Source organism: Mizuhopecten yessoensis, unplaced genomic scaffold, assembly GCF_002113885.1.
Source record: "Mizuhopecten yessoensis strain PY_sf001 unplaced genomic scaffold, ASM211388v2 scaffold11067, whole genome shotgun sequence".
NCBI classification, from domain to species: domain Eukaryota; kingdom Metazoa; phylum Mollusca; class Bivalvia; order Pectinida; family Pectinidae; genus Mizuhopecten; species Mizuhopecten yessoensis.
In genome coordinates, this window is record NW_018408863.1 from 261,104 (window position 1) to 287,977 (window position 26,874).

General features: G+C 34.6%; 2 protein-coding genes across 3 annotated transcripts; both read left to right on the plus strand.

Moving 5' to 3' along the window:
- Positions 1-3,971: 3,971 nt before the first annotated feature.
- LOC110465262 (solute carrier family 22 member 4-like) lies at positions 3,972-12,924 on the plus strand. Its single transcript, XM_021520965.1, has 8 exons — positions 3,972-4,429; positions 5,482-5,903; positions 7,374-7,607; positions 8,412-8,546; positions 10,010-10,092; positions 11,439-11,553; positions 12,042-12,114; positions 12,632-12,924. The coding sequence occupies exons 1-8, from the start codon at positions 4,073-4,075 to the stop codon at positions 12,860-12,862; spliced, it is 1,650 nt and encodes a 549-aa protein (XP_021376640.1). The 5' UTR covers positions 3,972-4,072; the 3' UTR covers positions 12,863-12,924.
- A 2,291-nt stretch (positions 12,925-15,215) lies between these two features.
- On the plus strand, positions 15,216-24,559 carry LOC110465257 (solute carrier family 22 member 8-like). 2 transcript variants are annotated; one of them, XM_021520962.1, is made up of 8 exons: positions 15,216-15,384; positions 16,620-17,004; positions 17,920-18,341; positions 19,183-19,413; positions 19,955-20,172; positions 20,623-20,740; positions 21,193-21,265; positions 22,577-24,559. In XM_021520962.1, the coding sequence occupies exons 2-8, from the start codon at positions 16,678-16,680 to the stop codon at positions 22,874-22,876; spliced, it is 1,689 nt and encodes a 562-aa protein (XP_021376637.1). In that variant the 5' UTR covers positions 15,216-15,384; positions 16,620-16,677; the 3' UTR covers positions 22,877-24,559. The 2 variants fall into 2 exon arrangements, with proteins under 2 accessions (XP_021376637.1, XP_021376635.1); XM_021520960.1 differs by having other exon boundaries at positions 16,625-17,004.
- Positions 24,560-26,874: the final 2,315 nt, after the last annotated feature.

Genomic DNA, 26,874 nt, shown 5'->3' on the forward strand with positions numbered 1-26,874 from the left:
ACCTTTTCACGCTTGATCCTTTTTTGGAAATATCCGGATGCAAAATCGGTTCTTTAAGTTGCCGGTTTATATGGATGTCTTCTTACCATATTTATGTACAGATTTTGTGCACAAGTCTCACGTCCTTTCCGAACAAACATCCATGATGGGTCAATGGCAAATCCCGCACGAGGGATATACTACCCATGACGGCTCTCTCATTCACTTCGCTTTAATACTGATGACGACGCACACACAGAAAATAGGCGTAACATCTGGTTACTCCTAAACCAAACAAGTTTCATTACTTCAAAAGAAACAAGGATGCATGCTGAAGCGTGTACATGTACCAAAATACTTAATACGACATTAAAGCGGAAACCTAAATGTTCCTGCTTTAAAGAATGAGCCACTATTCTCTAATAATTAAAGTTAAACTTCTGAAAATGAAACCTACCTACATCACAACAGTATTCCTATTTTCGGAAAACTTACACTTTTGGTAATTCCGAACGGTAAAATTTTCTAGAGGATAACACTGTCCATCTATATAATAAATCGTACATATCTATTGATTGGGTTTGAATAGTTTGTATATCAACTCCAACAACCCAGGTGGAGTATCAAATGATCTGGGGTTGATATTGCGGTAACTGTGCTGTAGCATTCAAGTGAGGAGGCACTATAAATGATACCGTTGGAAGCACGGTACCACTATAAACAGAACACAATACATCTCCAGCACACACGCAGGCATACACACATAGGGAGATATTAGCCAGATGGCATAGGACTAGTAGTTAGCGCTTGCTAAGGCAGCTCTTGCGAATTCCTCAAACATTGTATTGATTAATGTATTTGCTAATCGTATTTTGATTGTATTAATTGTAAATCCATGTACTGTAAAGAGCTTTAGATTGGCTTAGGTTAGCTAGATAGGGCGCTATATCAAATGCTGTATATAATAATTATTATATGTTGTTATTATTATTATTATGTTGACACTGGCAATCAGGAATTGCTCCAGCAAATGTCATCATCATCATAGTCCATGTTGAAGCAACTTTACTGTACATCATAATGGAAAACATAATCCGTTGAAATCTTGAAAATTCGCCATATTCCTCAATCATACTTTCCAAATATGCACTTGTAGCCGACATGTTTTAGTTTTAAAGTTTATAAGTGAAGTTATATTCGTTTGAATTTTGGAATGATATTTTTATGGAGGCTGTAAAATGTACAAATACCCGATGTCATTTATTCATTAAACTTATGTCATCAACTTATAAAAGCCACCATAAAATATGACGGTTTGGCAAAATTAAGCAGTTTTTAGTTGTAAGCTGACACAGATCTTTTTCTATAAACCTGTAATTCAGCTGACATAACAACGCCATTATCGTGGTGTGCACAGAACCTTTCATGTGGAGCTTTAGTATTCACAAAACATGCTCATCAACATTAAGCGATATTAATGTTGGTTATTTGCACATTCGTAAGTTGCATTGATGAATAGCTGCATTTTATATTCAAATAATATTATGTTTGTGTTGCTACTTGAGTAGATTGTTAATCGCAAAGTGAAATCGAGAAATGTAACGTTAATTCATTTGAATGAGTGAAATCGAAAAATGTAACGTTAATTCATTTGAATGAGTGAAATCGAGAAAGGCATAAACCGCAAAAATTACACTTAATAAAAATAATGATAAAAATCAGGGTAGATCTAACCATCATACTAACTAAATGTAAATCCAAATGCATCAAATGAAATATTTAACGACAAAAAGAAAATGATGACATCGTCTACACAGTGTTGATTGCACTGTACCCAAAAAGGACACATGTGGGAAAACGACAAAAAGCACAGTCATGCAATACAAGAAGAATTTTTATGTATGCAATTTTCACTTGGTGAGACTTTTATGACAATTGAACTGAATACAAGCTCCATTGGCTGGTAATTATCGTTGCATGGACAATTTAAATGTAACATTAATAACCAAAAACAAAACTTTCATGATTTAAGTGCCGTGCGACGCTATTTATTTAGATATCAATTTCAAAAGTCTATTTTATCAAAACTAAGGCTAATTTGGAGAGGAAATTTAATCAGAATCCCAATTGACTCTAAAATATTTGAACTATGTATATTATTTTAAACAAAGTCACAGTTGTTTGTTAAATGTTGGTGACTTTGTGAGGTTATGCGATGGGGAAAATGGGGTTATTAAAAGAAGGTGATATTTTAAGATTCGATCGCTAGTTTCGGGCAAAATTGCTACAAACGCTCGATATCGTTTCGAGGTCACACCGTCGCGTGTCCAGGTTCGTCTTTATCAGTTGGCGGAAGGCAGACTTCGTACGATATGCGTACGCGCATATAGTCTGTGGTCAATTTATATATATTAATGCATTACTGCATATTCTCCATACTTAAAGACATTCATCTTCTATATATTTTTTCATGACGTTGTTGCCAAAAAATTATTAAATTTGTAAAAAAATAAAATACTTTTGAGTATTCATTAATGAGTGACTTTTTACATATTGGTCATATCACACATGTTTGTATGTTATTCAAATCAGGTCACACTCCAGCTGTTTCTACTGAGATTGTGGTAGAAACAGATCACACGACTCGTGGTTGTTGAGTATTGTATTTATTTCCCTCTCGTTAGTTAATTTTCAAAAGTTACAGAAAGACACTCGCTAAAGCTCGTGTCTTTTGTAACTTTTGAAAATTTAACTTACTCGAGTGAACTCAATACCATATTCAACAACCACTCGTTGTGTAACCTCTATATCTGTAACGAAATAAGTGAGCAACTTTATTATGTAAATGTGAAAATTGACAAAATGCAAGTTAATTGTATTTAAAATTGGCCAATCCATTCACTTTATATAAAGTAGCATCAACTTGGGATAAAAACATAAGTTGCCTTGGGTAGGAGATAAGAACAGATGCCAAAAACACACCAAAATTAAAAGGAAAACAACACGAACCCAAACAAATATAATGCTACGTACAAGGGTTGATAACTATTTGAGTTACCCTGGTGAGAGTTATCGCTCCTACATTAAGCACACAGGTAACGATATAGCAGATACGGGATATGGTCAAACCTGTAATGAAAAAAGCACGTGTAACTTTAATATAATGCACTAACATATCATCATTTATGGCAGTATTTTATAAATACTTGTATATTAAGAATAAGATAAACACTATAACAATTTCAATCATGATTATATATAGATAGATAATAATATTTGATGAATATTAATTGCCATAATAATATTTAATAAATGTTTATTGCCATAGTATTTATATGATTTTTTTCCACGTTCCAAACAACAACGAATATTGCATCTCATATGTCTTCGTGGTTTCTTTCTTTCAGTTCTTGATATAATGTTTAACAAACAGTTTTTCGAAATTATGGAGCCATATTTGTTCGAGAACTTTTCGTGTTATTTGTGTTTGTACTGGTTTCATCGATGATAATTGTCAATTGGAACCATTCGGAAATTTCTGTCATAATTAATTACGCCTTGGTTGGTCTGCGATAACTCTAAGAAGATGACGGAAAGATCTGATCAGTTTCCGATAGGAAAACATTCACGTGTTAAAGTTTTTGCTGTCATGTTTTTAAGCAACACTATTGTGAGGTAGGTTTTTCTAAAACCTGAACAGAACTATAATCTATGAAAACTTTAAACGGACTAAATACAAAGACTATTATTTTGGAGGAATATTCAAAATCGATTTATACTATCTTATCGATACTGATTTCATTGTTTCCTGTGGCTGTTATACTGCCAAGCCACACATAAGAATGCTACCTGTACTAACACGCCTCTGACTTACAGATGGCAACTCTAATATTTACAGATACTGTTTGTACATAGATAGCCGGGAGTGTCTTCTATGACGCTGATACTAGTTATCATACGGCCACTTGTCCTCAAATAGGGTGAAGCTGGAGATGAGCTGAACAAACATACAGTGCACTGTGTCCTGGCAGATACGAGGATAACAAAACACATGTTTTTAGTCATGATAGATTATATGTTGTAACACAGGAACATGGAGAAGAAGAAAATGACACCCATAAGTGAATTTTTGGATGAGTTACTAGATACATGTGGGGGTTTCGGGCGTTTTCAGTTTTTTATTATGTTCGTAGTTCTAGGAGGCATGTCGTCGGTGACCTTCAGTATGATGATGATGACTTTTGCCGGGGCCACTCCAGATTGGAATTGTGTTAGAGACGACAGTTTTGTGCGGCATGATATAACTCCAGCAACAACTGTTAGTAACGAAAGCTTACATGTTAATGGTACGAGCATGGTAAAGCAGTGTTTTCCTGCCTGGGATAATGAAACAACTACAGCATGTGAAGCGTTCACGTTTAACACCAGCATGAACACGGTAGTCAATCAGGTAAGTATATCAGTATAACTTAGAACCTCTTAATGTTTCGTAGTAACTTAAAATGAAACAAAGGTGCCACATTTGAAGTCATTTTAAATCAAAAGTATATCTTCAATGTAACATTCCGTAAAATACAGGATTAATTTATCTTTTTGTGTAAAATGTTTTGCTTTGTTTTACAAGTTGTTTAAAACATGTTGAACCTGGAATAGATACAATAACTTACGGTTTAATAATGTTCCTCCCAAAAAAATGTAAACAAATATACATAAAAATATAGTCTCGAAAGAAACCGTGCACAACAGTTTATATAACACTGAAAACGTATACAACAGTTTATATATCGCGCTAGATAGCTACTTAAATTTCTCAATATATAAACAAGGGTTCTTCATTCATACAAAGTAAATTTTAAAAATGCATGTACTCAAACAGTTATTGAAAACGTAATGTGCAAACGTCTCTTTCCTTTGTCAAGCAAAGAGTACAAGTGTCGCGACACTAACTTGCTGAAAACATCTCACTTAGCCACAGTGTGCCGAGTAAGTAAGACTTATAGTCAGAATAATATCGATACATCTAGCCAGTTCGTCCAAACAGCTCGCAAATACAGATAACATCAACTACGGGGCGAATTGGTAAACATATTACCCGTCCCTCTCACTGCATGCACCATATACCTCTTCAACATTCTATTGGCATTAATATTAGCTTAACATTAATTCTCCGTTTTTAGGCAGTTGGATGTTCTATTCATAAGCAAACAAATGCAATAAATACATTTTTTTAAACTAAATATTCAATATTGAAAAGTCAATTGAAAAATCCTTGACATAAACAGATTCCAAAAATGGTAAATATAAGCATAAAAATGTTTGATGGGCAATTATTTCATCCAGTTGGTAATTTTATTGCAAATGGAGGACAACAAACAGTATTTCAAGATATTAATCAATCAGCCATTATCAGAATCAGAGCGTAAAATGTCCGAAATGCTTTTTGACACCTTATAATGAAAATTAAATATTTGTTTACTCTAACTTCTTAACGGTATTTAACAGTGGGATTTGGTGTGTGACGAAGCATGGATACCTTCTACCATCACCACCATTCAAATGTCAGGCGTGCTTTTAGGGGGACTATTTACTGGGCATTTGGCCGACAAGATTGGACGTAAACCGACCCACTTTCTTTCTATGCTGACGTTACTCGTGTTCAATGTGTTGTGCGGATTTTCAGTATCATGGGAAATGTTTGCGACGTGTCGACTTTTCATTGGACTAGGAATTGGCGCCTTTCTAACAGTCTACTACCCCTACGTACTTGAATTCATTCCTAACGAACGTCGTGTTGTTTTGCCTGCCTTTCCAATGTGGGGTATATGGTCCGCCTTATTCGCACTCGTCGCCTGGGGACTTCCTGACTGGAGATATCTCCATTTTGTCTCAGCTGCTTGTGCAGCACCCTGGCTGTTAACTTGGAGGTTTGTATTATGACACCATTAACCCCGTTAAAATATGACCTTTTAATTATGTAAATCATCGTTTCTTAACGCTTCTTAAGTAGGATTTGATTGGTATAGACAGTTAAACTTATATAAAAACGTGCCTCCGTATATTTAATGTATCCGTGCCTGTGTGTATGTGTGCTTGAGGTATGTACGGATGTTATAAAAGGTCTTATAGCACAACCAGTGTATATGTGTGTGTGTTTTATTTGTAACTTAGAATTTTATGCAGATGTTTCAAACTCATACGCATGACAAATAATGAGATACAAGTCTGCAAATTTTGGCAGGAAAAGATGGGTAATTGTATAGAACACTCATCTTACATATTTCATACTACTCTACTCACTACACATCATACATATAAACCTGTTACACAGCCTTTGCCTGACTGACATTCATCATTAAACCATACACTTATTTTATGTGCACCCATTAGTACAGACGGCTTACTCATTTACTATTGTATACACTATATCATCATCGAATTCAGAGAGATGGCACTATTTTCTATCTAAAATTCAATTTTTAAGCAAGATTGAAGCAGTAAATATTAACTGCTGATTAATTTTGAGTGAAATCAGCAAGCACTGTAACTGCATTGAAGAGAAGAGAGCTAGACAATAATATTACAACTCGGGAAATTTTCCCCATTTTTTCCAATCTTTTCCCTCAAATTCTATCCTGGCAGCTTCCCCATTTCTGTTAGCAATAAAGTTTTGCAAGTCATAAAATTGTTTTAATGCCTCAATAAATCCATTGATGTTGAGGGAGTTGTGAAAGCATCGCATTTTGTAAATATACTGTTTTATAACAAGGAGAATTTCATTATAAAACTTTGCAGTTATTGAAATTTTGAGATAAAGATCGCAAAATAAGGGATTGTTTATTATAATCGAATGGGTTAAAAAAAGCATCTAGTAGTAGTATATGTGTTTTGATGACTAGTACGATATATACTCCTGTCACCTTCATCAAACAAATGACCCGGTGAAACGTATGAACACACAGTTGTAAAATATGTACAAAGCAGCAATAAAACTCGATTCCATCATCACCTCGTATACGTAAAACAACTAAGTGCACATACGCTTATCGCGTAGTCAAATCGATGGCGCATTGTTTTTCAGAATTAAATTTAGAATTTCATTTAGCGATACTGTTCATCTATGTAAACATTAGTCTAGCAACGTTACCACCTGGACATTCAAAACATACATAATAACCTGTCGTAAAAAACCCATTGTATCGTTAAAAAGAAAAGAAAACATTTAGAGGAGAAGTAGTTCACATAAGTAACAATTATACTGTAACACGACTGACAAAAAAATCTTCTTATTAAAAATAATAAAGACTGAATCCAAAAAAACTGATTTTTGCAAATGAAATTAAAATTGCTACATTCAGACTTAATTGTTAACATTTCTCACATTATTATTTTATTAGGTTAATGCCGGAGAGTTTTCGCTGGCTTATTTCTAACAACAAACAGGAGGCAGCATTTGACGTTATACAGAGAGTGGCAAAGTTCAATGGCAGCCCAATTCGAGATATCAAAGCACTCAAAATCAGGATGGATACAGACGTCGACGAGCCCAGTACGAACAAGGTTTACACCATACGGGACATGTTTTCAACAGCTAAGCTAGCCAAAATGACCTTTTTACATATAGTTTCATGGTAAGTTATTCTTACAATGTATGTATACATTTACTTGTTACATATTTGCTATTTGGATTATGCTTAATATTTATTGCATGATTTCCATGCATAAAGTCATTGAAATCCCTTTACATTTATTGCAAAATTCCTAAAATGAAATTCACTTCCGGTGATAATGACAATTTACATTGTGACGTCATCAAAGCAAACTCAGAGATGACCAAGTAATTTTGCATTTTAACAAGTAGCAATTATCAACAATGTGATATAAATGCTTTAATAAGAAAAATAATGTCTTAATTGTCAAAATTTTGATTACTAGAATCAGTTTCCCACTTTTCTGATCTATGTAAGGAATGTCCCCCTTAGGCATCCTTCTTATTTTGACCTTACATTGTACTTCTAACGTTAAAACGAAAAAGGAAAAACAGAATAATGCAATATACAATTTGTAAAGGGAAATCAAACAGTGACTCTATACGCATTTGTCTGTTTTCTACAGAGAGTATCAACCATCCACATGAGGTTGCTACTAGTGCTTTGAATGCAGGTTGATAAAGGAAATACAAGGGAATTATAGTGACTGTTTTACTGTGAATTTGATGAAAGCGCTTCAGATGAGCTACAGAAATATACACGGAAATAGTACTGTAAATGTGACATAGAGAGAACAGTATAGAAAGTGTGATGGTCATCATATATTTCTTTCTGTATAATGAAGGTCGATAGGTTTTGTTTTATTGAAATAGGCTTTTACTGTTAGGCGTCCCAGTTTCATGTTATTCTTTGCTAAGGACTATAAATGTTGTGTTTCGGTTACAGGTTAGCCTGTGGTTATGGCTATTATGGGATATCCTTTGGAGTCAAGGGTTTAACAGGGAACCTCTTCCTCAACATGGCCCTTCTTAGTATTGCGGAGATTCCAGCGATTGTAACTTTATATTTCTTTACAAACCGGTAAGCCGAATTACGCTGTCATTATTTTACTTCATTCCTAGCTTTGCTATAGAGACTAACCTGTGTAGGTTCTGGGATGGCCTAGACCTGCTGTATCCCACTGCATGTTGGAAGAGGCAGCTTATGTCGGCTGCCCTACATAATTTTGGGTTTTCTTCTTTGTCTTCTGTTCCGTCTTCATATAACTTCAGCTGATCAAGGACGTTTAACCCATTTTGGTTGGTCTTACCCAGAAAGATAACTTTTTATCATTATGTAGATTTGACAGAAAAGCAATATAAAAAAGTGGGGTTTTTTCATCAACAATATCATATGAATATCTATCTGAATGCAGTTTCTGAGTCCCATCTTGACTTTCCAGTTTATTTGATAGATTTGCCCGTATCTACAATAGCACAATAGTATAACTCTTGCGATTGAAGCTATTATCATATATACAAAAAAATAGCTTCAATATTTACTTTTGTTGAAAAATTTCATTTTATCACAAAGTACATTTTAAGAACTTTTTTCAGTTACATAAATTAACATAATATTTATAATAGTGAATAAAGTCTGTCTTTTAAATTCATGTATTCACGATGGCTTACTGACTTAGAAAATAACAGTTATAACTTCAATACTCTGGAGACATTTTTTTAATCCTTTCGGGAGTGGTACATAGTGGATAGACTGTTACATTTCGGAATTCAAAGTGCCTGCTAGGGATTTGTATATGCCGGTTACATACAGTTCTAGTTTTGAAATAGTGGAGATATCTACACTTTAACATATATTCTTACATGTGTTTGTTAAGTATGAAAAGACGATCACACAATCATACCAAGAGTGACTATAGGGTCTGGCTCTGCCTGTTGGAATTTACAAAATGTAGTTTCTGGTTTCGGGATCATAGCATGGACACAATTAAAATCTCAACAATATCACCATATATGTGCTTGTTGGGTATGTACTGACAAATACCACATGCAAGTATGATTGCCTGTTGTCCTGCTGACCGCCTGTGATTAGATACCTTGGTCATCACATGGAAACAGTAGAGATATCCAAACCTTTTTACAATACAATACCTTGGCATGAAGTTAAGTATATACCATGCTATCACATTTGTCTCGGAGTTCATTCCCTGACTCTAGTCCAGTGTTATACAATTCAAACAGTGGAGAATTCAACTATATAACGATACAATCGTATTTGCTTACTTGGCAGAAAGAAACAAGCACAATCATGCTACCAGAACATACACTCGTGTCTAGCCCCACCTATCACTGTTGTCGTTCCTTTTGTTTCTTGTTTTCAGAAAAGGAAAATATTTTATATATTATGTTTCGAAAAACTTGTAATTAGTATGATAAGAGGGAAACATAATTGTCGCTTCTTGGTGAAAGGTCCTAAACACTTATGAATTGTGTCGCTCAATCATGTACTAATAAAAGATTTTTGTGTTTCATAATTTCCTGTAGACTTGGGAGAAAGTGGACCTCGTTGTTATTTTGTGGTATAGGGATATTTGCCGCAGTCACCGTGGCCTTCATAGAAGCGACAGGTATGTTCAGGAAGAAGACATGACGTCATGACGAAGCTCAAACGTGGTGCAGGAAACTCATTCTATCGTCACCAGGGTTCCTGCTAACCATTTCAGATTTATCCTCATTAATTATGTTTCCCTAGGCCTTCGAATTACTTAGTACTAGCTCTGTTTTCCTTGTTCTTTTCATTCCTCATCTTCTCATACATATTTTTCCGAGCCGTAACTTTTAAACCGTTGAATATATCATGATTTATCTTTATCTTAAGTGTCCTTGAATCACCTTCAGGAGATGTGTGCAATGCACTTTAATAAGTTCACTTTGTTATTAACCTCATGGTCAAAGATGAATAACAAGTTCTATCGGAATCTTGTCCGTACCACATGTATGACACCTGATTTGTATACCTTCATCAGCTAAAGCAACCGTGCATAATAGTACATTTTGGCGTCGATTACTTTCATATTTTGGTAAATGGTCAAATAAGTGCGGCTTTTATGGGATGTATGTTTTAAACCATTGACAAATATTTTGATGAAACTTGAACAATATTTGCATCACCCACTCTGTACAATGTGTAGATGACTATATTTAGGTGATCATAGCCTACACATGTAGATCAAAGATACGAAATGCGTAAAGCAAATGTATATGACGGCTATTAAGGAAAGATATGTTCTTATTCACAAAATGAAATGTCATGATATTGATGAGAGCAATTATTCACGAATAACCAACTCAAAATGTTGGACCCAAATGTGAGCAACCTTTATTTAGTAGCCCCGTCTAAATAATCTTTTTGCGTAACGTGATACACTTTTATATATAATTGTCTCGCTAAAATACCTCGTGTCTGTGTTCTTGTAATAAAAAGCCAGCTCCTTTACCAATGACATTGCGCAGAGAGAAAATAAATTAACTGTACTGCCGCTAGACATAATGTCCTCGGTTAAATTTTCCGTCTTGTTTTTTGCCAATGTTTTTTAATGTCCCATTCTTCTTTCTTTTTTCGATATATTACCAAAATTCCAATTATGATATTACTTTATGCTCGACAAATTGTGACAGTATACAATGTAGCAACATTTCAGGGCATTTGGGTTAGTTATAATTGATAACTCAGTTGGTGATTGAGTGACTCAGCGGATAACCGAGACTGTCGAGGTTTCATTCACCGATCGGTTCACCTGCCGGACAGACCACGTGGGTTTTCCCCGGGTACCCCGGTGTCCTCCCGTATTAAAACAACCTTGACGCTTCCATCCGGGCCAACAAGAGTGGCAGATATAGGTTAGACAATTGTGTCGTGATTGTTTGTTTTAAAAACGGATTATTATATATAATAATGATAATTGCTTTTCAGATTTACAAAACAAAGTGTACCGTACTGTTTTTGTGCTTATTTCGAAAATCGGAGTATCTCTGGCATGGCTCGGCATCAAGTTATTAGCTACAGAGCTGTTTCCAACCGTCATCAGGTATGACTATGTGCTATTCAAAAAAAAAATCATATCATGTTACGACAGACTGTTAACAAGGTGTACAAAAATCTCAAAACTACAGTTACTGTATTTTTTGTATGAGACCTGATTACAAGTACTCCGGAGAATTGCGAATATTTTGATTTCTTTTCGTTCATATATCAACACTTTATAATATATCAATGGAAAATAGCAATAAAAGGGCAAGTTCGTTCTGCTTTAGTACAGGGTAAATATCCAGTATTCAGCAAATAATTTTAAATAACAAAATAAATAGTAGAATTATAGAATTTCCAACTTCTTTCGGATCTGGACAAGTGGGTAGTAAGCTGCTTTTAAGGTTTTAAGGTAGCTTGATACTACCAAATAAAATCCTCCTGCGCAACTACACAATTTTCTATTCCATGTGATTATTTATTAATGCGCATCATTCTAGTGCTGAACGAATTTTGTGACGTCAACATTTTTTGTGTTACTTTTACCAGATCGGTTAGCAGTGGTTTGTTTAACAGCATGGCGAGGGTGGGCTCTCTAATTGCTCCACAAATGGTGTACCTGGTAAGTTGACATTTGTTCTCATTTGCTGTCAAAACCACAACACCGCTTTAAAATAATGATCGTATCACCTAAATCATTATAACAGTAAGAAGAGGGCTTTTAAAGACTTTTTCTGTTGCCCAATTCCTTTTGTATGTAATACCTGTAAAAGATATACAAAATATTCTGAAATTAAATCACTGTGACAGAAGGGACATAGATTTGGTCATCTCAAGGACTTAATAAACATAAATTTTAAATTTCAATGATTTCAAATTTTAGCTGCTCGATAGTTTAACTCACGGATGTTCCTCTTATGATCGCTTGTATTAAAATAAAACTGATGTTCATGTTCTTAATGACTATCATCCGATGTGTAAATAATCTACTACAATTAACAGGTTATGAATATAATAGCATTTTGTCTTGTCAAAGTAATGTATTTTATGTTTTGTCAATTGTGTTGTTTATGAAAATTGAATAAAAAATAAAAAATAAAAATAAAAATATAGAAATGTTTTTCACGCTTTCTTTCCAGAATGACGACATTCCTGGTATCCTGTATTTTATATGCAGTGGTGGACTTATATTAGCCTTCATTTGCATTTGTTTTATGCCAGAGACAAATAATAGGATGCTACCTGATACACTACACGAATTTGGTTCCAATAAGTTAAAACCAAAAAAATATCATCCATATAAACTCTTTGATATGACTACAACGACCAAAAAAGAAAAAGGCAACATTATTTTCGTCACGCATATGTAATTTTTTGATTGTGCACACTTTGTTATACATAATGTTACTATATATTACTTGTTAAAGTAACAGTATGAAATAATTTGTGATATATTTTAGGTTTATATATGTGTTATATTTTGTAATGTATACCATGACTATATTATTATATATCATAGCTTATAATATATTGTGATATGCTTCTGGTTATTGCATGTAATTTATTGTAATACGTCATACATCTATGAAATATATAGCCATGATACAACATTAAAGTATCAACTTGGTAATATAGTGTATGTGTCTGTATGCGATAAATTGTAATATATAATATGACAATCAATTCATGAGGTTATTGTGAGCAATATTGTAGTTTCCGTATGTACTATATAGTGATATATCTGGTAATGTATGTAATATACATTGTAAAACATTTAACTATATGTTGTATATTGTGATATTGTAGTCAATGTGTATGGACATGTAATATATCGTAAAACATAAGATGTTTTTTAATACAGTATACAGTAACTACATTGTATATGTAAAATATTGTGTTACAAAATGCGGTAAACATAGAAGCTGGCCCGGGCACACATTTTACGAAAAACAAATACGTATTGACTCATTTTTCGTAGTAAAGAAACATGATGGTTTGCTTCATATTTTGATTGCGAATATATTTCACTGAGGCTTGTAGATTATATGTGAAAATAAAACTCATTTGTTTTACATAAATCGGAGTCAGTTATGACTCGTTAGGAATCCTCTATTACGTTCTATATATTCTGTATTTTACCTTCTACATTGTAATTGGTTCATTACATTTGTATATCGGATAATATTTGTCAAGGCTCCCGTTTCACAAGGCTTCCAAAGCTTACATTCTGATTTCCATATTAAGAAAGTTATGTTAAGAATAAAATTAAGGTAAATGCCATTCTATTCCTATTGAATCGGGCAAGCATTATTTTGTTTTTCATGTTGTTGATACGTTTTTGTGAAATTTAGAATACATCAAACCAGTGACAGTTTTTGTCCTTAATTCCTGAATACAAACCTTTTCACGCTTGGTCATTTTTTGGAAATATCCGGATGTAAAATCGGTTCTCTAAGTTGCCGGTTAATAAGGATGACTTCTTACCATATTTATCACCAAAACATGTGTTTCTGGATTTTTTACCAGCACAATTTACATGCATGTTCTCCGTATGATTTTGTCCTTTTGGCCCCCAAATCAAACAAACTTCGAAACCTTTAACTGAACTTTGAAACATTTATTTTCTATTTTTAATATTCCCCTAAAACTATCATATGGGGATAAATTTGTATTTTTAATCACTGCTGCCATGGTTACGGTTATAAATGTGCCAACAATCAGTACATTGAAGTATTCAGTCAATGTTGTAAAACTTTGGTGTATTATTTTGCTCAAAACCTATATACAGCACATACTTGATTTTTTTTTATATATGGCACTTAAGAGTATGATAAGAGAAAAACTAGACGAAAAAGAAATTAAAACAAAATAACTGATTGTTCACATTTCATTTATTTAAGCCAATTTTTACTGGTTACAATGACAATTACAATTGAAAACTCAAATAAATATTTTTGATTGTAGTTTTGGGGAAGCATTCAAAAAATAAATAAAATGAAACCTGAAAATTTAACTTAAGGTTTTAAATTTGCATAGAATTAAGGACCAAAACAATCCCGTCTATACGTGCTCTAAGAAACTAGTGTCTCTCTGTTTGTTCCGTTGAATTTGTTGTGATTTAACCAATGACCAGTTAGATGGGCTATCAAAGGCAATTACAGATACGTTGCTTTTTAGTTAGATAGTCACTATATGGTATGTGATTTGAATGTTAGTTGTACTGTTCAGTGATGGAGTAACCACAAGTACTGTGTATTATACATAAATGAACTTCGCTCTCCTCAATGCATGGTGACAACGTCTGTTATCTGGTTTGATTGTGTGTCCAACCACAACAGAGATCACATGCAGTCACGTGGCGCATGGGAAGCTTACAGGATAAACTGTTTTATAATTAGAATTGAGAGAAAAAAAAATTAAGAAAGCGCCAACATACAAACACAAAATAAGAACTACTTATTGACACGACAGGACAGGAGCCGAGGAAACACCTATTCAAAGTTAAGGTATTAAATACATCGTTCACTATGTCATAATATTAATATGAAACGTTGATCAATTTAATAAAACGTCTTGAAAATGACTTTTGCAATAACTCAGATACACAAAGCATTTATATCAACTAAACTTACCTTTAATAATTACCTATTTTAAGGAAAGTTTTATTGTAAATAACTATATTTTATACCGCATCTTCATGTAAACATTGAACTACAACAACAAAAGGAAGCTGACAAGTCTTTATACAAAGAGTCGATAAAAGGTTTATCATTATAGGGTATGGGAAGTACATGTGATCAAATATCAAGGCATGTTTTGATATCGACAATAATACAGGTGGTATTATTTAACAAACCCTACACATTGCGATCCAGGATATATTGGAAGTTACGTAAGTTGACCGTTTCTGCTTTAAGAGTATTACTTTTATGAATGTATTCGTATTTGTATTTAAAATATACGGAAAACTCCATAAAATAACATGTATGAATTATGCTAATGGTCACGAGATAAAATCGTGATGGATAGGATAATATTATATTTCATACACTACTCCAATGAATCAACTCATCGTGGATATGAATGTATTGGCAATTTACACAAAATACAAAATATATACATATATGTTCACTATCATTTGTATTAATATGCATGTAGTTGTCGCAATATCTAGAAATATAAATATATATTATCGTTAGTTTCACGAATACAATGAATCCACACGTCATGGATAAAAAAATCATTGGTTATCTGCACAAAATGCAAATTACAAACATACAAGCTCACTTTCATTTGTATAAATATAAATGTAGTTGTCGCCATTTCGATAAATTTATATTTATATTATCGTGAGTGTATAATGATCTTTGACCAGTACCCAATACAACAGTTATGAGTAGGTTAAAGTTATTATTAATAAGTATGGTATGCGGAAGAATACATAGTCTACTAACTGTTTAGATAATAAGGTATATGACTCAATCCAATAACATTGAAACAGCTTTGATGCTTATATATCTTTATACACTTTGATTGCATGTAGGTATATTATCTTCCTACAGAGTTTCACCGAATCAAAGATATGATAAAAAAATCATTCTTTTTACTTCCTGAATGTTTGAGTAGGTTTATTTTACTCCGTATTTCTAGTCTGGAAAATTAAAATTCGGGTGGGAACAACACCAATCGATAGGTAAGGTATGCGGAAGAACATATACGTATGTTAACAGTACATTTGATACATAAGTGTAAGAGATATCACTAAACCCAGTGACAGTGAGATAGCTTTTGGGGTTTGTATATCTACTGTAAAATCATAAATTTTCGTGGGACATTAAATTTCGTTTATTTCGTGGATAACAAAAATCCACGAAATTAAATCCCCACGAAAACATAACTTTGGTATGAAATAAATAGGGGAAAACAAAAATCAAAGAAATAGAATGTCCTTGAAACAGGATAGTATATGAAAACCACGAAATTTAACCCCACGAAAATAAATGATTCTACAGTATATAGATTTTCACTTTGTGATTAATTCATCATCATTCTATAATGTTATTTTTGAACATGCCGATAAAATATCACCAACTTAAAAAAAAATTTAGGTAAATTTATATATTTAAGAACAGAGACCAACGAGGAAAATGGTATAATTACATGGACAACAAGCACCGCTGGTAACATGTCATCATTAAGTTTATACATGGAGAACGTCCTCAAAGAAAGTGGCGGGTTTGGGAGATTTCAGTTTCTCCTCTTCTCAGTTGCCATGCCATCCAAATTAGGTATGGCGTGGAGCATGTTGATGATGTCCATAGCAGGGGCCGTACCTCAGTGGTGGTGTATGGATGAGGAGTCGACGGGGCCCGGAAACAGTACAGTGTCGCCAATAGACAGATACCGAAATGACAGTAATTTACATAAATGCACATCTCAAGGATCCGGGAATACGACTGAAGTGTGCCAGGCTTACCAACTTGATGATAGCCTCTATACCATTGTTAACGAGGTAATAAAAAATTTCTTACACATGTGTGTGTATAAATGGTGTGGAAAGAGTGCAAGATATGAGACTCCATTTTCATGTGTGATGTCACACAGGGAAATCAATGACGTCGCGAATTCTGGAAAGTTCTGATACCTTATTTTGTTCGTCGTCCAAAAGACTTCGGGTGCAGAGATGACATTTTCAATTTGATAGCTTGTCAAAATGTCCTTTTTGGCTTCAACGGGTAATTCTTGCGTTTGAAATGGGAGAAATACTCTTACATGCCCAATGGTAGAAAATAGGGAAATCCCTTGTTCTGGACTTCTAAATCGGGTCACAAACCTAAGCAAGCCTCGGGTTTTACTTAAGTTGAAAACCCCTCGGATGGAATTCTTCTGTCCTAGATCAACCAGTGGGATATTAAGAGTAAAAAAGGAAGTGAAAGTAATTGGTTCAATTCATTTTGATAAATGAGTTGTTTCCACGAGCTGAAACAATTAGCTTCAATGTAACAAATTCGCCATGATGACAAAGATGTTTTTAAATAGTCCCTCGTTTTTCCAAATTCTCGTATTTTTTCTATATTCAAGAAAATACACATTGAGTCTAGTTCAATCACCTTGCTTAATTTTACACGAAAAATATTTTAATATTAAAATACCCGTTATCGCTTAATGTTGTAAATTTTCAACGTTACACAAAGGGTTTTTATATGCACTTTTCCCGCTTTTGTGCATTTACATATATTTTAAACACAGAGATTCATTGCTGCGACAGATAGTACACCTTATGAGTCAAAATTGGACGATATAGTCATAACGTCCAGTAAAAACATTTCCTTTGTTTTGTTTAAACTTTCTGCGTCAGCAAACTAAGGTATGAAGTAGATATTTCCTTATATCATATTTCTAGTAAATGTTTTACATGTATTTTCAGTGGCACCTGATATGTGATCGGGATGGAATTCCTTCTACCATTACCACCATACAGATGTCTGGAATACTGGTCAGCGGGCTGATTGCTGGACAATTTGCTGACTACTTCGGTCGCAAACCTACCTATTTTCTATCAATGTTAATCCTTCTTCTGGCAAATATTGGATGTGCCTTCTCAGTGAGTTGGGAAATGTTTGCTGCCTTTCGCTTTTTGATTGGTTTTGGACTCGGGTGTTACATCACTGTTTTCTACACATATATGATAGAGTTCACTCCTACCAAGTACCGGGCCATTATAGTTACCATCCCGATCTGGCCTATGGGACTGTGTGTGTTTGCCTTGGTTAGTTGGTGGCTCCCCAACTGGAAAGATCTGCACATTGCCAACGCCATCGTTATTGCTCCGTGTCTGCTCTTCTGGGGGTAAGTCAAAATCTGAAAATAATTCAGACGATTCAGATTATATTTCCAGATATGTTAACTCTTCGACGGTAATTCCACAAATTGCTGAATTCGTAAATTTGAAACATGAAGAATTTAACCATGGTATAATTATCAAATTGTTCGAAACATCCTTTAATGATTTGGTCAAGGATTATAATGTTTATGTCATAGGTCTAATGATAAACGATATAAGATTTGCTACTGACCTGTTTTTGTGGCAGTACAGTTGACACTGATTTAAATAACCTTCAGAAGTTTGGACAGTATTTGAGTAGGTGATCACATTTAGATGATCGACCTGTGAAAATAAGTTTCCTCAATATTCATCGTATACCGTAAAGCATGATATTTCCCCGGGGATGATATTTTCTCAATTTCGCGATATGATCCGCAGAATAATATGACAAGCGTAAAAATGAGCCGCGATCATAAAATCCATTAACGTAATGCCATGAAATAGCGCGCAAGTGGTTATTTTGATTCATTGCCATCAAGAGTAATACAAGATGTTTGAAAATAAATTATGTCACACATGTTATAATTTTGTTGATAATTTGTTTGACAAAATACACTTACATGTTGTTGCTCATTATGCTTATAATAAATCATTAAGCTTATCCATTTGCCTATCTGACGTTTATATGCCAAGTGTGTCGACTCTGTGCTTAAACATCGTGAAAATTGAACATGTCTATATAGATCTCGAAATTTGAATCCGTGTAAACTTAATTTTCTTATTGTTGGTAGAAATCGCGGTAATGTAAGCCCGCATAAATAACCCGTGATACGGTGTGATTGTTTTTTAATTTTTGTAATATAGATTGGTACCAGAGAGCTTTCGGTGGCTGGTGTCACACAATAGACTCCCCGAAGCAGAGGCTGTTATAAATAGAATAGCCAGGACCAACGGCAAGCCAGCGCCTGACCTCGGAGAACTTGGTGAGGTCGCAAAGTTAGAGGTTAAGAAAGATCAAAGGCGGATCTACAGCATCAAGGACCTTTTCAGCTCGTTGTTTCTTGTCAAAACTACCCTCCTGCTGGCTTTAAGTTGGTAATTAATCGTTACAGATAAACATCAGAAACACGTGTTTGTGCAATGACAATTTTTTACAAATGAATATGATATGCATCTTGAGGGATGAAGGAGAGAATTCCGTTGATGTACATGTATTTGACAGTTGTCTGGTCATTAAAATAAAGCCAATTGTAGAATGCGATAATATAAAGAAAACCATAAGCTCGAAAGTGGATGGACAACAATTAAATGATACGTTTTCTATGTAATGACAAAAAAACAAGTTTTTACTACTTATATTAATCACTCTTGTTGATCTTGGTCTTTACTCATCTGTATATATTTTCTGTAGATGCTAACCTGTGCAGGTTCGTACAATTACTTGGCGCTTCGGATGTGATGGTTAAGTTCATATTTAAAAAATGTTGAAATAATGTTCACTTGCTCCCATCAAGAGGGTTATAATACAAACTGATCTTATTTCTGAGTACATCAATTACATTTCATCGGGAATAGTACTACATGAATAAACATTCATTACAATGTCTCTATGTAAATCGTTTTGTGGTTGTTGCAGGTTTTGCAGTTCCTATGTATACTACGCTATATCTTTTGGAGTTGAGAATCTCTCCGGGGACATCTACTTTAATTTCTTCCTTATCCAAGTGATAGACATTCCGGCTATGATACTTACGTATATCCTCGTTAACACAATCGGTCGGAGGGCTTTGGCCGTATCCTTCTACCTCCTGGGCGGGTTGGCAGGGCTAGCAGTGGCTGCTATAGAAATATCAGGTAAGTGCAAAGCGAAGGGCGTTAGCAGACAGGGCCTGTTGAGTGGCTGCTAAGGAATTATAAGATATAATATAAGTAGAGAGCTAGCATCGATTGATTATGTACGGTATTTGCATTGACCTTACACAAAGGGTGTAACTCTTGTAATATGTCGCCGTTTAAACGTTTGTAAAAATAGCAAATGAAATAAACTATTTAACGTGTCTATGACAAAAAAAAATTATAATCAAATTCAACAAACTGCTTCGTTATAAAAAAAATCACCGCGAAAATTAGAACCACATGAAGAATAAACGACACATATGTCCTTGTGTAGGTTCACGCTGATGCATCTATCAGCAACCATAACAAAAATACCTTGTATATATCTGTGCTATCTGCTCGTGCTATAATCGTAAGTCAATTTTACTCTGTTTTTCTCATGATATCATTTTTGTTTTTCGAAACCAGATATCACCGACAAAGATACCTTGAGGACGATATTCGCCCTGATAACAAAAGTAGCAGTGGTCATAGGATGGTCAGCCGTACAACTTCTGACCTCAGAGTCTTATCCTACTGTCGTGAGGTAAGGTCGTCATTGTTTAACTTCCGAATCCCACCCTAATTGATTCCAGCTCAGAATGTTATTAACATACCGTTGTTGTTTATACAGTGGTACAATGTATGTAATGGTTATATTTGAACAAATAGCTAAATTAATCTTCAACGTTGAGTGTCGACATAAAATGTTGTGTTGTAAATATGGTATGAATAACGTAGAATCATATGCATCTCAATTATCATTTTCATTTCAGTAAATGGCACATTACGAATCATATTATTATATTATATTATATTTCATGTTTATTATCTTCTATTATATTTTTGTTAAACATTAAACTGATGATATCGATGTAATTATTCTTTTCATCCGATTTCAAGATATCTAAAATTTAGATGCTTGTCAGAATACGGTAACATATATATATATATCCCCTTTCATGTTGATAAGATTTTAGTTTCGTATTTTTTTTTTAGAAACATTGGTTATGGATTGCAAAGTGCGGTGGCAAGAGCCGGAAGTATGATAGCTCCGAAAATAGTATATCTTGTGAGTAGTTCTTATATTTCTCCAGTCAAATATTAATGGCAAAAATCCAAATTTAATGTTACCAACTACCATACACCTTTGTTTCCTAGCGCTTTGTTTGGCAATGCCTCACTTTTGGCTTTAATGTTGAACGTTCGCCCAGGTGAGGAAAGTAATGGGTTCTGTATGTCCCATGCATGGACATACCAAAGTTCCTTAGAATGGTAATAGCAACATGTGACTGGGCGGAATGCTGTGCTAAGTGCCGTTGGCATAGTATTTCAGTGCGATAGCAAAATATTATAAAGCTTGTCGTAAATAAATGCGAGTTTTAATAGCATATTGCGAAGTTACTGTTCAAGCGATTTAGTTCTTTTTAGTAGCAAATCCATACTCCAACCGGCGTATAATAGGTGAGTTTTTGTATTATACGGAAGTTGGTGGTTTCCCCCAACCTGATAAAGGCGGTATCAGATCCACGCTATCACATGGAGAGAATTACACCAACATACCCTGTCTCACACTCACATACACGCATACGTAACATAATATGAAGACACGTGCCTTAACTGTCAGTAGATGTTGATAGGACGTTTAACTCTTTAAGACTAAACCAAACCATCCAATCATGCTTTATCATATACTCGGTTTTATTTGCAGTTGTTTTCGCTCCAGTTTTCTTTTTTTTCATGACATTGAGTTCCTATGCTGCCTATAGTGTGTTGACGCTAAGTTTTTTCTTGTATTTGTCTGTTTAAATCATATTAACTTGGAAGTTCTTCTTGTTTTTATGACAATTCATGGACATTATTATTTGTGAAATTAAAACGTCTACACATTTTCAGCGTACAAAATAAATGACTGCTCATCATAACAATTATTTGAGTAATAGATGATTATAAAAGTTGATATCTGAGAATAAATTCCCTCAAATGTTTATAAATAATAAAGAATGACATGGTAAATTCCATGTTACAAAAACCTTACATTGTTCCTGTCTCGATTATTTAACCGGTTGATGCGAAATTTTGAGGAAGTTTACAGTTTTCATATATGCTGTACTGAACTCTATACCACGTATTCCGTCTTTGCATATTGCAGAGTTATCTTCTCTTGGGAGGAGGTATTGATTGTTACGTCACTTGTTTGTGAGAGTAACGTCCTAAATTTTTGAGAAAACGACGTAATTTTCCAACACAAACCAATGACGTAACAATCAATACCTGCTCCCAAGAGAAGATAACTCTGCAATACGCAAAGACGGAATTAAAGCACATTAAAACGTTATATTTAACTATTTTTTGTTCATATTTTTTTAATGTGTGTTAACAGAACAACGACGTGCCGGGAATTATGTATTTTCTAGCCGGTGGTTGCATGTTGCTGACGGCAGTAGCATGCGTATTCATGACGGAAACAAAAGGGAAAGCCCTTCTGGATAACCTTACAAGAGACACCAAAAGTGTTGACCCGGAAAAAGAAAGACTCATCTCGGACGACAGCCCGAAAACGGAGTATACGGACAATAAAACCAATATGAATGTTGATGGCGTTAGATTTGACAACAACAGTCTAACCAATTCCAGTAATCTCATTACTGCTGCAGAAAAACAAATGGAGCATAAATTTTGACGAAAAAACCCCCTACTAATACTAAAACAGTATTCTATTCAGCAACAAGAAGTTGAAACACAAATCTTGAACGCAGGTGTCAGGAATGTTTGAGATTTTCAACTTTCACTTTCCTGTCAGGCATGCAGTTGCCTGCCGGCGTCGGGCACCAACATTAAACAGTGTCTCAAAATTATTACGTATGGAATGCTTGTAAAATGCTCAATTTTATAATCCTGATATAAAATCAAAATCAAAAGTGAGCAACCATCAAGTAGCTTTCCCACCAACTTTATATGTTTTCACCACCGGATTTTAGTAGAGATTCATCCTCTTTATTTTATTGCCTCCTCAAGTCTCGCATCTTTGAAGTGGCACAACTCCCTCCCCTTGGAATGGGTTATGGCAAAACCAAACGCAAACAGTTGGCTAATCCAATCGTGATGTTTAAAAAAAGTGAAAATTGTGCTTAAAAGGTTATCAAAGAGTTATCATTGCGCTGCCGCTCTCCCACGATTCCATTTTATCAAAAATCTGTGTGGTCACAGGTATGCATGACTAGTTCATGTTGCATTAGAGATCAGAGGATAAGGAAGCATGATATAACATGATTCTGTGAGATGCCTTTGGATGGAAAAAATGTAATTGTTTACTTGTATATTGATATTATCGTACACCCGGGTCCGTATATTTTTAACAACCGTTCTCATGCTCAAGTGTGGATTCCGTGTTCAAATGAATTTTCCTCTTACTTACTTACCACGTGACATTTTCAAAGAGTAAAATTCAAGCACTGAAAATGGTGTTCGGCTTTATCTATCCCCAAAATTCCTCCATACCACCGATTCATAAATTTATCAGCGTAACAATAGATTCGGTTTCAGGACAGAATCTAATTTCAGCATCGGAACAGTTCCATGGATACGGATCCTGGTATTGTTATGAATTATTACATTGTTACAAAAAATATCCTTAGTGGTGTATGTCATTAAAACTGCAATTATGTCGCTATGCTTCTGCTATAGTTTTAAGTTTTTAACATTGGTAATCTTTTAAAGTGATTCCATTTTAATACGATTCTCATTGGATACGCTATATTACAATCCTATTTATGAACGCATGAATTCCATAATGTACATTTGTGTTTTTTCTCAAACTTATCATTATTATGATTATGCCATTTTTCCTGTCGATGTATTGTCACCCACCTCACCACTCCTGTTTTCACTACCGACCAGTCAGCATTTTACCTTGTATATCAAAAATGTTTGAAAGAACCATGTGTGATCAACTGACTGCCTTTTTAGTAATGTTTTTCATCCTTTCCTTGCAGTCTTCCGACCAGGATTTGGGTGTCAATCCACCCTGTTGCGACTTGCTGAGGATTGGCGTCGAGCCCTGGACAACCATGAGTATGTCACTGCCATACTGATGGACCTGTCCATGGCTTTTGACTGTCTTCCTCGTAACTTGTTGGTCGGGAAGCTGGAGGCCTATGGCCTGAGTAAAGCCTCAGTTAACCTGGTGTCCAGCTACCTGAGCAGCAGGAAGCAGCATGTAAAAATTGGCTCTAAATGCGGTGACTGGCTGGAAATGTTGAAGGGGGTACCCCAGGGTTCTATTTTAGGACCCTTGCTTTTTAATGTATTTGTAAATGATATGTTTTTATATGTGACATCCTGTAAATTATATAATTATGCAGACCACAACACTGTCAGTGAATCAAATAAAGACCCAAATGCTTTAAAACATAATATTAAAAATGACTGTCAAAATTTAATAGACTGGTTTATATTAAACCAGATTAAAGCAAACCCTAATAAATTCCAGGCCATTTGTATAGGGATACGTTCGGTAGATGCTATACAGTCTTTTAGTGTTGGCGAAATAGATATTGTTCCTGACAGTGTTGTCAAACTTTTAGGTGTGAACTTTGATTCATTTTTAAACTTTGAAGCTCATATCTCTGAAATTTGTAGGAAAGCCTCAAGGCAATTGTCCATTTTAAAGCGAATTGGGAGTTTTTTAAACAAACAAGGTAGACTTGTAATTTATAATTCTTTTATTGTTTCAAGTTTTAACTACTGTCCTTTAGTCTGGCACTCTTGTTCCATGAAGAGTGTCAGAAAGCTTGAAAAGATTCAAGAAAGAGCTTTAAGGTTTATACATAATGATCACAACTCATCCTTCAGACACTTACTCAGTATTACCAACAGCGACAGGCCTCATGTAAGGCGTCTGGAGGAAATGGGTTGTGTGGTTTTTAAAATTATAAACAAAATTTCTCCTGAATATATTCATAATCTTGTAAATATTAAGATGTCTAATTATGACTTCAGGAAAGAAAATACTGCAGAGGTGCCCAGGGTCAACACTGTGAAGTATGGACATAAATCATTTGCTTTTGTGGCCGCCCGGGTGTGGAACAGTCTCCCATATGACTTCAGAAAAGTTGAAAACTTCAAAGAATTCAGGAGGCTGGTCCATTCCTGGGATGGCCCCATCTGCCTTTGCAATATCTGCAAAGAGTGATACTTCATACTGTGCCCTGGTTACCTCTGCCACCTGACATTTTGGACTGTGTGATACTTTTATTGTCTTATCTCATTTCTTATATGTTTTAATTCTATTCTATATTTTTGCTGCATCTTATTTGTATTTTAATTCCATATATTCTAAAATACAATTTTTTACAAAACTTGATAAATTTTGTTAATTGATTTCAGTATCATTTTTAATTCACACTATAATAGTGTATATTCTGTCAATTTTTATTCTTTGCTATATTAGTATTGTATGTATATTCCACTTCATAGTGTTTTAATCCTAAGTCCTAAGTACTTCTTGTGTGATATACAAGTATTCATTCACTATTAACTATGTCTTTTATTTACCTATTCTGAATACTTCTTATCTGTGATCATATTTAATGCTTTTCATATATTAACACCATTTTTATATATATATCCCGGGGCCTTTGTAGGTAGGGGAATCCCAATCACTTAGAAACCTGGGATATGTATACTTTCTTTTTCTGTGATGATTATTACTGTTTTATTTTATTATTAATATATGTGATTATCTCCCTTTACTTGTAATATAATATGTTATTGTTATTTTTACATATGTTTGTCGCAATAATAGCTCTCAGCCCATAATGTTCCTTGTTTACCCGTATGCGATGTTAAATAAAGTATCTTGTATCTTCTTGTATGGTCGACAAATTTATAAAGTCGATCATCGCTGGTGCCAACTGTTTGCTACATATAAGTAATGTATATAGTTTTTTTACTATGCCTTTTAGATCCTTGTGTTCTTTCCCTGTTTTTTCTTCATGTGCCTCGTTCTTCTCCATCAATCCATTTCTTTCCTCTTCTTGACTCCACTAACCCTTCCTCCCTAGGATATGCTTGTTCGTCCAAGTCACTGTTGGCAGACCTCCATCAATTTTAAGTGATTTTTTATTTTTGTCCCTCCATGACAGGTAATGACTTATGTGCGCTTGGAGGGCTGCCATATAATAGGCTACAAAGCATTTCCTGGGAAGATCGGGGTATATTTGACTAACTATCAACCCAACCCCTTTCTCTCCAACCTCTGACCCCACTCCTGTCCTGTCTCCTGTTTCTTTTCTTATCCTCCTCCTCCCCCCTCTCTCTCTCTCTCTCTCTTTCTCTATGAATACGATACATTAATAACATATTCATTTTCTTACCATCATGTGACAATTGTGTATTATTATATTTGTCTTTAATACAGGAGAAGTCAATTAATAAGTTGGAAAAACTTACCGACTAATCCTGTTGTCAATATAATGTCAATAAAATATGTTTAAACTATATTAGTTTTGTCTAAAATATTTAAAAGAATAATCTCAGCACTGATTTGTGTTCAAAACACTAGAGGCACAGTAGTCTAGTGGTCTGACACCGGGCTCGTGACCGAGGGGTTGCGGGTTCGAGCCTCAGCACGCCACTGTGTTGTATCTTTGAGCAAGATACTTTACTCCGCTTGTTCTA